The sequence below is a fragment of the Dioscorea cayenensis genome, chromosome 9 (genome assembly GCF_009730915.1).
Source record: "Dioscorea cayenensis subsp. rotundata cultivar TDr96_F1 chromosome 9, TDr96_F1_v2_PseudoChromosome.rev07_lg8_w22 25.fasta, whole genome shotgun sequence".
Lineage (NCBI taxonomy): Eukaryota > Viridiplantae > Streptophyta > Magnoliopsida > Dioscoreales > Dioscoreaceae > Dioscorea > Dioscorea cayenensis.
Genome location: NC_052479.1, coordinates 4,925,685 through 4,939,666, shown reverse-complemented (window position 1 = coordinate 4,939,666; position 13,982 = coordinate 4,925,685). Strand labels below are relative to the sequence as shown.

The window sequence follows — 13,982 nt, the reverse complement described above, 5'->3', positions numbered from 1 at the left end:
TAATTATTACCAAAGTCACTTTGTTGAGTGGTTAGTGACACTAAAAATAAGTCTCGCGTATCGCGTGCGAAAGTGGTGAAGGTTTGAATACTTGTTGGAGGAATTAACTCATGGATGATGTCGTAGCCCATACTTATGCATTATAGAGGTAGACACTTTTTTAAAAAAAGAGTGGTTGTTGTCCATCAATCTTTTCAGATAAATAATACTACCATTTAGGGGGTGTTTGGATTGGCTTTTAAAAAGCCCAGAAGTGTTTTTTTATAAGTTAAGCATTTCTGGGCTCAAAAAATCATGTTTGTATTGAGCTTTCTGCGAAGCGGAAGTCGATAAAAAGCTGATGCTTTTTGAGAAGCTAGTCTTGTGGTGCTTTTGGAAAAAGCACTTCTTAGAAGCTATTTTGGAGTTATTAAATTACTATGTTACCCTTTATCAAATAAAGAAATGACTATGCTTTTATAATTTTTGTTTTTTCAATAATAATAATTATGATTATAATTATAATTATAATCATAGTACATTAGTATTAGTGTTAGAATTAGTACATTAATATATTAGTATTAGTATGTTAGTATATTAGTATTAGTACTAGTATATTAGTATATTTGTATTAGTAATAGTATTATTATTAGTATATTAGTATTTGCATTCATATTAGTATTATTAATATATTAGTATATTAGTATTATTATAATTATTAGTATATTAATATTATTATTAGTATATTAGTATTAATATTAGTATGTTAGTATATTTGTATTTGTATTAGTATATTAGTATTCATATTAGTATTCATATATTATAATTAGTATATTAATTAGTATTTGTATTCATATTAATATTATTATTATATTTGTATTAATATTAGTATTTTAGTATATTAGTATTACAATTAGTGTTATTATAATAAACTAATGAATGCCCATTTTAGTAATTTGACATTGAAAAAAGTCCTTTCAAGAATGCATATCCAAACAACTTTACATATATAAAAGTGTTTCTACATTAACATATCCAAACATAAAATATAGAAAAGCACTTAACTTACTCTCATAAGCACTTTTTTTAAAAGTCCTTCTACCAAACTTAAAAAAAGCACTTTTATATTAAGCTAATCCAAACAAGGCCTTGATAGGAAATGCACCTCTAAAAATTCATTATTATGTTAACGTAGATATTTTTTACGAAACACAAACAAGATGAAAAAACCACTGAACTATGCCTCGGTTCCTATTTCTATGTTTATCTATTTAATTTAATTATATACATGGAAAAATATTATAACTAGGCATTTTCCTAGGCTTTGCATCGGAGTTTTTAAAATTTTGTGAGGAGTTTTGAGACAATATCATATATAAAATAATATAATTAAACAACTCATACCATAGAAACTATTTTATACCTTGGATTTGAAAAGTCTTACGGACATTTATTACATAAATAATTAGATGTAATTAATATTTTTTTAATTATCAATACTATAAGTAATATAAATAAAAACTTAAATGTTATAAAAAAATTAAAATTGTTCCTTGAAACGTTCTCGGAGTAGATTATACATCTACTTTAATAGTATATATAGACTAGGATTACAATTAACATTATTGTCAAAAATTACAAAATATTGTTATTAATGTATACAAATGTCATTAACATTAATACACATAATACATAAATACATATGTATGCACATATGCAAATACATGTACCGGTATTAAAATTCTATTAATTAGTGATAGTTCCGGTGGGTAGTGTGATTATGAGAGTTACTCAAAACTCACTAGAATAATGAACACGCACACACAATCAAGCAAGAGAAAGAAGACACATAATTTGGTAACCCAGTTCGGCACAACCTTGCCTACATCTGGGGAGCCAAGCCTAGAGAAACAATCCACTAAAAGAGGTGATAGAATAAAGAGTACACATCTCCCTTTCTCTCTCAAGACAAAGAATACCCTTTTAAGATTGCCTGATGCCCACTCTCCTCAACCCTCACCAAGGGTCTCTCACTTGTGGCTCATCCTAAATCTTCAAGCAGAATAGCTTATATAGACGCACCTATGTCCATTAGATCCTTCCTCATTTAGAATTATCCGCGGCTTTCCTAACTTAGACACCTTCCAAAGTTAGATGTTGCAACACCCAATTGTAACATTGCCCACCTAACTGAACATGACTGAATTCTAGCCAGTTGCACCTGAATCTGCGACCTTCAACCTTCTCAGTTCCTTCAGTCCGCCTCGTAGCAGTTGACTCGACCTGAGCTCCTCCTGCCTGCAGCTGCTTCCTTCCTCACGTCATTTCAGCAAGTCTCCTCTCCCGAGGAACGCGCCTACTAAGGCACACGCAACCATCTCAACAAGGATGGTTACCAAAGATCTCCCGATCTTCTTTCTAAACTTGGTCCAAGTTTGGTCTTCCCAAATGATCTTGACTCATGGAAATATTTTTACTAAACTTGATCTCATCTCATCCAAGTTTAGCCTTCAAATTCTTCAAGCAAGATCTTCAATCATCCATGCTTCGATCTTCAAATCTTCAATCATATCTCAAGCAATCTTCATTCAATCTTCCATATATGATTTGTCTCCTTGATTAGCTCCACCCATAATTAGCTCTTAGATCTCCCTTCAAATTGTGTTTCTAAATATGGTCTTAATAATCACCTTAGCTTCTCCTTGTCTAACTTAGTTTGTGTTTTCAAATAGCTTCACAACAAACTAAACTTTATACAATCTCCATGATGATCTTTATTCTTGCTAACAATAGAACATTCCTCTCACTCTCTTTAAGGTAGATCTTTCCTAAAAGGAGTTTTACCAAGAATATGATTTATCATCCCGGATCTTACTAAAAATAGATAAACATTCCTAAAATAAAACTTGCCCTTCTTGAAAAGATCCATTTAACTTGAAGCATTTTTTAAAATTAGTTGATCATCACATGAACCATTGAGAGGAATTTCTTCTAAACAAAGTCTCCAAACATGATCTTCTAAGCTTCATATCATCATCCTAGTCACTTCTCCTTTTTGCCAAGTCATCATTGCCACGTTATTTTCCTTTGTCATGTCACCTCTTGACTTATCACATAATGTCAATCCACATCGTCAGACCTGATAATTAGTTTTCATAATTGTATATAATCAACAATTAAAAAAATTTAAAAAGTAAATTACAACAAAGGATTATAAGCAAATTATATGATCTGTTTTTATTTATAGTAAATTTAATGTTGTGTAAAAAGTTTTGAAATTTCCAGAGACGAACAATTAATTTACCATAAAATTAAGCATTCTGAAAAATTTAAAATAAAAAAAAAATTAAAATATCATTGTAACGGACTAGTTGTCCCATATGAAATCTTTCATGTGAAATTTTAAAATAACGGCCTTTTTTCAATATAACCCTCTCATTTTTTAAAATTCTCAAAATAACTTCATGTGAAATTTATTCACCAACATGGGTTTCAAAACATCACATCAAATCTAGTTATCTCCAAGATGATAAGTGGACTTTAAAAAATACTAAGATATTAACATTTTTCTCATAAACACCTTTCTCTTTTAAAAATCACAAAAATAAAATATTTTATGTCTTTTAAACAATTTTTAAATTATCATTCATTTTTAAAAAAGTTATATTTCTTTTAGACCGCATTTATTTTGGAAAAATTTATTATTATTATTATTATTATTATTATTATTATTATTATTATACGAATTGTTTTGCATGTTTTTTAAACTTATTTGTGTTTAAATTGTTTAAACCTATTGGTTTTGGCAATCTAGGATTAAAGATGTTCACCTAACTTATCATAAGCTGACAAAATTCAGACATACATATATATATATATATACATGGATAAAAGTCTTAATTCTACTAGGCATAATATATGCTTTTTATGTAAACAACCAGACATTATAAAACTACTTGTCCAACACATGGTAAAAATATGTAATGTAAAATAAATTGTGGATGTATTTCAATATCTTCTATTTGTACTTGAATGTAATTATTGTTGTTTAAATTACAAATAATTATTCAACCAAAATAATAATAATAACCATTTAAAAAATTTTAAAAATTTAAAAATTAATAACATAAATAGATTTAAAATTTTTGACTTATGTGATAATTTTAAAAATAATATGTTAATAATAATAATTTTTAAAATTACCTTTAAAAACCCAAGAAAATGTATAAATAATAACATATTTTTCCTATATAAATGCGGTTGAAAATAACTTTTTAAAAATTAATAATAACTTAAAAATTGTTTGAAAAACACAAATATTTATTCGTTTGATTTTTTTTTTAAAGAGAAGGATGTATATGAAAAAAGCTAATATTTTTGTATTTTTAAAAGTCCACTTATTACCAAAGTGATGACTAAGCTTGATATAATGTTTTGAAACCATGTTGGTAAATAAATTTTACATGAGGTTATTTTAACAATTAAAATAAAAAAAAGGTTATACTTAAAAAACCCTAAATAATAACATTTACTAGGTTGTGGGGTTTTCATTATTATTATTATTATTATTATTATTATTATTATTATTATTATTATTATTTATCAATCATCTTTCTGCCATAAAGGTGATTGATGTTGACATAAAGATAACTGATATTTACTGAGTTGGCTCTCAGTTTTTAAGCCAAAACACCAAATGTTAAGCGGAAACCCATAATTTTAAGTGAAAAACTCAAATTTTAAATACAAATATGTTAAATGAAAACTTATGTGGTTAAACAAAAACACGCAATGTTAAATGAAAACTATATATTTTAAGCGGGAAGTACATGTTGTAAAATAGAATAAACTAACGGGTGAGTTGTATTAATTGAAAAAAATAAGCGTCGGGAGATTGAAAAGTAAAGCTGTCAAAAAAAGAGGTATGCTGGTAAATTCAAATGTCGGGAGGGTGCATGCAGGGATGTTTTTGAAACTTTCAAGGAATTATAATTCATTTTCCTTTACAATTAACATTATTGTCAAAAATTACAAAATATTGTTATTGATGTGTACCAACGTCATTAACATTAATATACATAATACATAAATACATATATATGCACATATGCAAATACATGCACCGGTATTAAAATTATATTAATTAGTTTTCATAATTGTATATAATCAACAATAAAAAATATTAAAAAAAGCAAATTACAACAAAAGATTGGGCTAGAGACATAATTATAATATTTATTCTTTTGAGAGTCCATAATAAACTTCTTTTAAGGGCTGAGCAATCATAGCTTAATCCAAATTAAAAAACTCTTATTTCTTGCAAAGAAAATGAAAATAGCTTATGGATTATCAAAATCACCCAAAATCAAAATCAATCTATTAATTGCCCACAAAACATGAGTTATTTATGTACATAAACCGTTGACCTTTACCATCCTCTTCTTTGATAAACCTATCCACCAATTGACTTTTGCACCCCAACAAATAAAATGCAGAAATCCAAGACACTTGAAAACACACACACTCACACAAACACAAATGAGAATTAAGAATACAAGTAGACATCAAAGCACTCAACAATCTCAGATTAATAAAACTCAGAAATTCTTCTGAAAGCTGAGAGGCATTTTGTACATCATGCGATCCGATTATACCTAAAAATAAAAGTGCGATTCAGCAAAAAGATGAGCATACTTAACCATTTCATCTAAACATTTATTAGTAAAGAAATATAAAGCAGTAATAAATATCCTGTTAACAGAAAAGGTTAAATGACTGTGAGCATTCTTTCACTCAATGCACAAGTTATCATTAGGCGAGCAGTAACTCATTTATATATTTACAAACTGTCTCAACAAATAAATGAAGGAAAAAAAACAAAAGTTCAAATCATTGAATTAAGAATGCAAGAAAAAATTTCAAATGATGTATCCTCAGAAAAAATAATTCAGTAAAACTTATTGTTATCCTGGAAATCAGTATGGATAAGAAACGGGCATATACCTTTAGAAGCACCAAGCTGATAAAATAGCAGTAACTACAACCTACAATTAACTAGTTTGACACCAAGCCGATAAAACAAAGAATAAAATCCAAATGATGCCCTAGAAAGCATTGGCAAATAGAGAGGGTGAAACTTTTTGGAAAAATGAGATCAAAAAGCAACCTGATCATGCAAAAAATTACACCTCTAAGACACAAACCATAAGTCATATATGAGAGATATTGCCAATTAAGTTTGTGAACCACCAAATGGCAAGTCGAGAAAAAAAAAACATACTGAAAGTAAACTGAAAGTTATCCCTTGAAAAAACAGAGAATAAACCTAGGAGAAATTATATGTAAGACTAAAGGAAGGAGTCACCTGCCAGTAGCAAATACATCTAATTTTCTCAAACAATTCTATGCACACACAGAGATGGAACTATAAAAATATACAAAATAGCCAAAATACTCACAAGAATAAGCAAGCTCAGTGTATGAACAGGTCATTCAAGGGCAAATTCTTTAACTGATTCAGGGCTGTAGATGCTGCCAAATGGCTTGTCACCTAAACTGTCCTTTAAAATGGTGATCTGTCCCTCCTTGATAAGAACATCTTCATCAAGTGCTTCAATCTTTTTCTTAAGCAAATCAACCTCATGTTTCAGGTTAATTATTGTTTCCCCAGAATGCTTCACCTCCTCCCACAGATGGTCCCTCTCTTCAGAGACCTTTAGAAGTACACCTCTAGTTGAGGTTAATTCTTTCATGCACTCTTGAAGATCATGTTGAAGATGTTTATTGGACTCATCTGTCTTCAGCATCTGCCACCCAGCACTCACAGTCAGAAACACATGATTTGATCATGCTTAAAAAACATTTAATTAGAAAAAGCCAAGATACTATACAAGAGTAATAAAATTCAGCCCAACATAATAGAAATCCCTACATCTCAAACACAGAGGCATGCCACTCAGCACTCGCGGTCATTTATGCATGAAAATGTGCATAATTTGACCGTGCTTACAAAATGTTTAATTGGAGAAAACATAAATATCATGCAGGAATCATGTAATTCAACCTAACCTAAAATCCCTAAGGTGAAAGCAGTATAGAAGATGCTCAAATATCAGTGAAGACTAGCTGCATCCTGTTGCATCAGATCTAAAGACGCATTAACAAGCCTCACCCACCCACTTACATAATTTTGAACCATTACTCTAATAACATAAATCATTTATTCAAATATGGTGATGGAGAATCAAGTTACTAGTGTGACAGCACTTGTAGTTGACCTGAATCTCCATGTCCTTTGTCTTATGGTTAAGACATGAAAGTTCATCCTGCAGCCTTTGGATCTCAGTCTGCAGGACATCATGACTCCGCACTGAAGAAGCAAACCCCGCCTCTAGTTGTTCAAGTTCAAGTTCTTTAGAAAGTAACTTCTCTCGCAACAATCTATTTAGTGTAGTTTCAGCCTTGAAGTCAAGCTCCAGTTGGTCCTATACATGCAGAATGGCAATATTAACCACATCTTTAGTCTAATAATCAGGAGATTAGAAAGCAGTAAATTGTTTGAGTTTACATATGGAACTGTTATCATAAAGCTCATGTATAATTAGTACACCTAAAAATCCAGGGATTAACCACAGTTGCCACAAAAATTTGTTGATAATAATAACAGTGGAAAAAAAAATCTACCAGGTTACCTACCTTACATTAAAAGATTACACTTGTACAGAAACTAACCTACAATAGGGTAAGAGGTAGGAGAACCAGAAAGATAGAAAACAAGTCTATTATAAAAAAATTTATGACAAACCAGATCTACATATAATACCTGAACATTCAGTTGTCTCGAAGCACCACATTCTTTACTTTGTAGCTCAGATTCTGGTGCATGTAGCTTGGACTTCTCCTTTAATATTTCTGATATTGTTTGCAGAGCCCTTTTAAAATTTTCAGTTCCTTTTCTTAGACTATGGTGTTTCCCATTATACTCAGCAAATGAATATCCACAAAACTCACTATGATTTCCATTGCTATCTCCACGATTCTTGCATTTTCGTAAGTTGTGCAACTCTTCACAAAAATGATTGTAATCATTAAGTAATGACAACCCCTGAGTTTGAAGGCATTCTACTCGGGCATGAAGCTCCTGATCAAGTTTGACTAGGGAGAATCGACAACTGCCTCCTGTACTCTGCAAGCGATCCAAAAGACAAGAATTCTCATGTCTAAGTAATTCCAATTCATGCCTGCAAGACTCAACCTCCTTCCTCAGCCTCTGCTCCACTCCTGTCAGTCTTAGATGTTCAATTTGCAACCAACCAAAGCTTTCATTTCTCTCTGATGATTGCTTTCCAATTTCATCGCTATATCTCTGTCTCAACCCACTTATTGTCTTATCCTGTTCAGTGCTTTGTTTTTGCAATCGGACAATTGATTTCCTCAAATCCATGTTCTCTTTCTCTGTTTCCTTCAAGTTTCTTTTGACACACTCCACATCCTCTGCTGCCACATTATAGCGTTCCTGCAACTCTGATAGGGTTTGATGGAGCCTATTATTTTCACCTCTCACTTCTTCCAGACTAGCTGTCAGAGAATTCACTTGAATTTGTGAATTTATATATCTGTTCTTGGTGTCAGTTTCACTACCTTTAAGAGAAGAGATTTCTCTTTGAAGTGACACATTTTGTTCTGCCAACTCCCTTACCCGTTCTTTTAGCCTTTGTTCTTCAAATTGAAACTTTTCAAGCTTTGAGGACCACTCACTGGATCTTCTATCCAACTCTTTTTCCAAACTCAACTGCAGTTCATTTTTTTCCTTTTCAAGCCTCCTTGTTCGGGTATCCAAATCTAACTTTGACTGTTTAAGTTGTTCCCTTGTAGAAGCCTTTTCTGCAAGTCGACATTTTATTTGTGAAGAGAGCTCAAATGCCAAGCATCTCCTATCTTTTGTAATGTCTTTTATTGTCTGAAGTAATGAAGAAATATTTAAACTGCTTCTCTGGAGTTCATTCAGCTCGTGAACTTCTTTCGATATTAGCATCCACTTATGCTCTGCCTCTTTAGCTTTTTTAAGTAACTCTTCTTCTGTATCCTGCTCAAGTAGTCCAGAATTTACCAGGTCAGCATTTCTACTGTCCATCCATACTTTTCCAGGAAAGCAGTTTTGCCTTTGGAAACTCAACACCTCATCAGCACAAGCAACAGAACCAGTCATTTTCTCATAATGTTCTCTGAGATCAGAAGAATACTTCTGGGCTGCACCATCAGAGTTCAAACTGGGTTGTGGATCTGATGAATCCTCATAGATATCCTCAATTGTTGTTGTTGTTTCTGAATCATAATCTCGTAGCTTCATCAAAGGCACTCTGGAATGAGATGACAAATCCACATTCATATTTTTGCATTTCTTAGGGGACTTCAGTCTCTGCTCATCCCTTGCCCAGTTCCACACAGGTAGTTGGTGTCTAACATCTTTCAACTCCCTAGATGAGTAACTCTTACGGTTTTCTTTATTGTAGGTTGGAGATGATGGTGCTGTAGACTGAGAGCGCGGGGGCCTTCCTGAATTACGAAGAGATCTATTCTCTGCTAAACAACCATCACTTCCAGTATCAGAATAGTCCTTTAGATGGTCTTTCTTAGATTTCATTTCTTGTTGCTCTCCATCAATATAAAGGTCAAGGACTTTGCTTTTGCTTGGAATCTCTGTCAAACGGGCAGCTCTGCATCTTAATGCAACAGGGGAGCTGTATGGTGAATTTCCAGATGAACATTGAAAGCCTTGGGAAGAAACAGGAGAATCATTCTTTTCAACCATATGCAGCTTTTGTGCAGAATCCCTTTCACCTGTTTTCATTCTTATATGTATTTTTAGAGTCAGAAAATCATATCTATAAAGAAAATAAAAGATAAATATCTAGTTATAAGGACGTGTTTGATTAGCAAAGAAAAAATCTTCCTAAAAATCAGAACCAAATAACCACTGAAAAATGCAGGAAACGTCATGACAAAAGTTAACATGACACAAGAAAGCATTATATAATATTCCACCTCAAGGAAAACTAATGAAAAAATAATAACTAAAATGTTTTAACAAGTGAGGGAGAATCAATTACTTGATGGAGCTTTCAGCTTTATGATGAGGCGAATTCCCAAGGCTAGTTGGAGGTATGTGGTAATCATCCATAGAATCCAAATTCACTTCTCCCTTACGACAATAAATGCTTGGATATGAAAATGAAGAACTCCTTCTAAGTTGGATGTTAGAGGAGTATTCTACTTCATGGTGATGTCGTTCCTGTTCATGAACACCATCTTGGGTGCTTTCAGAGCTGCTCCGAGCCTTTTCTTGCTTTGAAAGCTTCCCATCATTGCTATTGTTTCCACTGGATGATTTAAAAGAAAAGAGCCTCCTCATCTTGGAAACTTTATTGGAACTTCACAAGAAAAGCATCACAATCTTCAATCTCCAATACAGAATGTAATTTCAGCCTTTCCCTTATCTTTGCCTCAAAGCTCCAATTTGTAATCTAGTATTTCTAATCAATGGAAATAATACAGAAAGGGAAATATTACTGAAAAATCAAATAACCAAATGAACAGTGAGAAATGAAGCATAGAGCTTTATATTGACATAGCCACTACCCGGTATCATCACTAAGCACATTAAGATGGGATTAAAAAAGCACAAAATTCAATCGCTTATTAACATACACAACTAGCATAAAAAAAAACTGGTCATTTAATCATAGTGGAATGGATAAAATAAGGATGAAATTCATGAACTAAATAAAAGATATACATCACATGAGACAGCAAAAAATGAGTTACGTAATGCAACCAATTAGATTAAAATTTCAAGTGTGTTTGAAAACCTGATTCAACCAGTATAAAAATTATTCAAGATTCACATCTTGGAACTAACACAACATAAAGCGGAATCTCCTCATCTCCAATTCAAATTACAAAGCCATTCATGATGGTAGCCACACACACACACATGAAGAAGAATGGCCCTCCAATTCAATCTTGAAATGAGTCATAGTACTCAAACATTTCCAAAAACACACCAACCCATAAACACCCTAATCACATAGCATGATCCAATGGAAGAGGAAGAGGAAGAGGAAGAGGAAGAAGAAGAAGAAGAATGGAACTCCAACCCATCATCAAAATCAGTCAGACTAACCAAACAACAATTCTAACAAACACACACACCAATCATGCAGCATGATCAAATCAAGAAGAAAAAAGATCTTCTAATCCATTCTTGAAATCAGCATGTTAAACAACAACATTGTCAAGCCTCCCCATTGCTAAACTTGCAAAACCCTAAAACCCCAAAAATTCAACCACCCAAGAACCATCAACAAAAAAAAACCCCCCAAAGAAAATCAATCATCAAGAATTCAAGATGAAAAACAACGATCAATAACAAGAACTCCAAGCAATCTATTCATATCAAGAACCAAAATACCAAGCCAGTACCTTCTGATTCGTCTCTTCTTCTCCTTTCAGCTTCAATGTCTACACAAAAAACATCCAAGAATCACAAATTCTTTCAAATCGGACCATTTTTAAGGCATGAATTCAATTCAAAAAGAGATTAGATCAGCAATAATTGTCCATTAAATGACAAGAAAACACCATCAAGAGTGATTGAGTGAGGGAGTGAGAACGAGAAAATGTTACCGTTGGGCCCGGTCAATACTCCGCTTATTTTGAATTTCGGGAATCCCGGTTAAGAGCTATTTTTTCTCCCTTTTCCTTTCTTTTTGGTATTTAGGATGAAGGGGAAGTGAAGTTATAAGAAGGCCGCGTTGAAGATTCCAATGGAAAAATTAACATGTGCGATATCTTGTTAATAACCCTACCTTTTTAGAATTATTTACACTTCTGCCCTGCAACTAGAGATGTAAATAAATAAAAAGTGTTTGTTTTCTGATCTAGCCCTTCTTTTATAATTAGCGAAAATGCCCTCATGTAAATTTTATTTATCAAATAAGTTCAAAATGTCAAATCAAAACCAACTCATCTACGGATTGATTGGATTTTTACAAAAATGTTTTTCTAAAAACCCTTCTTTTCTATAAAGCAAAAATAAAAAGCTTTTATAATTTCTTTTCCAATATAACTAATTATTAAAAATGATTCATGTGAAATTTATTCATCAATGTGAATTTAAAAAATATCACATCAAGAAATGTTATCAATTAAGTGATGTATTGAATTTTTAGAAATATTAAGATATTTATTATTTTTCATGCCACCCCTCTTTATCACAAAATGAGATATATATTTTATTTTTAAACTATTTTAAATTATTATAAAAAATATATATATCAACTGCGTTTATTTTGAAAAATATATTTATTATTGTTATTATTATTATTATTATTATTATTATTATTACATCATGCTCTTGAAGCCATTTTTATTGTTATTATTAACATAAGTATAAACAATCCATAAAAAGTGAAAAATAAATCTTTTCAAGTTATTATAATAGTAATTATTTTGAAATTATTATTATTATTATTATTATTATTATTATTATTTTGTTTTGTTAAATAATGTATTTGTAGTTTAAATAACAATAATTTCTAAAACATACCTAATAATAATAATCAATACATATCATTTCATGTAATATCTAGAACATCATGATAGATCATGAAAAATATATTCGGGGTATTACTATGTGATGAATTTTTCTACGGTGTCTTGTTAAAAACCCCAGTAGAGAAAACTTAAGGACCTAAATGTAAAAATTTTAAAAAGATTTTGGGTTAAAGAATAAATGAAAAGGATTGACGTGAAATGTTCTGAAAACCGAGGCGAAACAGGTCAGGCGGTAGGGATCTTTTTGAAATGGTGTGTTATCATTGGGAACCATTGGACAATGTTGTGAGGATGCTAAGGATATTATTTCATAATCTGCGAGCCGATGAGTGGTGAGTTTCTCGCAGACTCTTTTGTGAAGAAACTGTATTTCGAGCCGATTACTGGTGGATGAATTCGGTGAAGAGTTAATTGAGAGAAAAATCCAGAGCTTTGAGCTGTTGTCTCTAGCTGCTCCACCATCTCGCTACGCTACGATGGCTAGGAAGAAAAATAAAAATAAAAATAAAGAGGATGGATATTTAAGCCTTTGGGTTTCATTGTGAGTATTCTTGTGAAAGTACCTAGGATTAGGGTTTAGTTTAGTTAATTAAGTTGTTGATGATGATGGTGATTATGATTAATGATGATTAGTTTGGATTGAATTGGTTGGAGTTAGCTGGGATTGATTTGGTTGGATCGAGCCAGAGTTATAATGTGAATTAGTTGAGTTGGGGCTGATCAAATCAGTTGAGTGTGTTGAACGAGATGGTTTGGTTGAGATTAAATTGGTTGAGATTGATTTTGGGTTTGGCTTTTGGATGTTGATATATTAAGAGGTACAAGTAGTTCAATATATTTTTGAATAAGAATTGAGTTGGTTCAAGGCTGGTTGGTTTAATTAAAGCGCGGTTCAGTGAAATTGAGTTTGCCTGCGGGAATTTGAGCTTGGTCTAAAGGAACTGGAGTATTGCCTTGCGCTTGTCGTAATTGCACCCAAATTGAAATTGGTTGTTGCACCGGAGACCAATTTGATTATGTACCAGTTTGACCCGACTGATGAAAATGCAATTGTGGTAACCGCTTATCGACCAGATTACCTGGATAAATCATGCCTTTAGTTGGTCGATTTATTTTATTTTATTATTATGTTATATTGTTAGGTGCTGTTCACTCCTGAGAGAGTTCCAGTCTAGCAAGGAACCTGGAAGAGACCAGTGTGTTGATAGTGGCTATTATTTACATAATAATGATAAATTATGATTATTTTGAAACGATGGTTTAATTTATAATTATTTAACGGTAACTGTTTTTGCCAATTAATTTAATTCGCCAGATTCCTAAACGACAGCTAATTATTTCATTTTTATTATGTCTAATTCGCGATAATCGCTGAAATATATTTATAA

The 13,982-nt window shown here is 31.8% G+C and overlaps 1 protein-coding gene across 2 annotated transcripts; it reads right to left on the bottom strand.

The window, feature by feature from the left end:
• Window positions 1–5,344: 5,344 nt before the first annotated feature.
• On the bottom strand, window positions 5,345–11,731 carry LOC120268233 (myosin-10-like). Of its 2 annotated transcripts, XM_039275669.1 has the most exons (7): window positions 11,665–11,731; window positions 11,461–11,499; window positions 10,089–10,511; window positions 7,802–9,830; window positions 7,257–7,463; window positions 6,438–6,785; window positions 5,345–5,633 (listed from the first exon to the last, which is right to left on the bottom strand). In XM_039275669.1, the coding sequence occupies exons 3-6, from the start codon at window positions 10,388–10,390 to the stop codon at window positions 6,468–6,470; spliced, it is 2,856 nt and encodes a 951-aa protein (XP_039131603.1). In that variant the 5' UTR covers window positions 10,391–10,511; window positions 11,461–11,499; window positions 11,665–11,731; the 3' UTR covers window positions 5,345–5,633; window positions 6,438–6,467. The 2 variants fall into 2 exon arrangements, with proteins under 2 accessions (XP_039131603.1, XP_039131604.1); XM_039275670.1 differs by lacking the exon at window positions 5,345–5,633 and having other exon boundaries at window positions 6,196–6,785.
• Window positions 11,732–13,982: the final 2,251 nt, after the last annotated feature.

Coding starts and splice junctions, on each gene's coding strand:
- LOC120268233 (XM_039275669.1), bottom strand. CDS start 10,390: ATGAGGAGGCTCTTTTCTTTTAAATCATCCAGTGGAAACAATAGCAAT. Junction 9,831..10,088: donor AAAGCTGAAAGCTCCATCAA/GTAATTGATTCT, acceptor AATACATATAAG/AATGAAAACAGGTGAAAGGG. Junction 7,464..7,801: donor CGAGACAACTGAATGTTCAG/GTATTATATGTA, acceptor CTGCATGTATAG/GACCAACTGGAGCTTGACTT.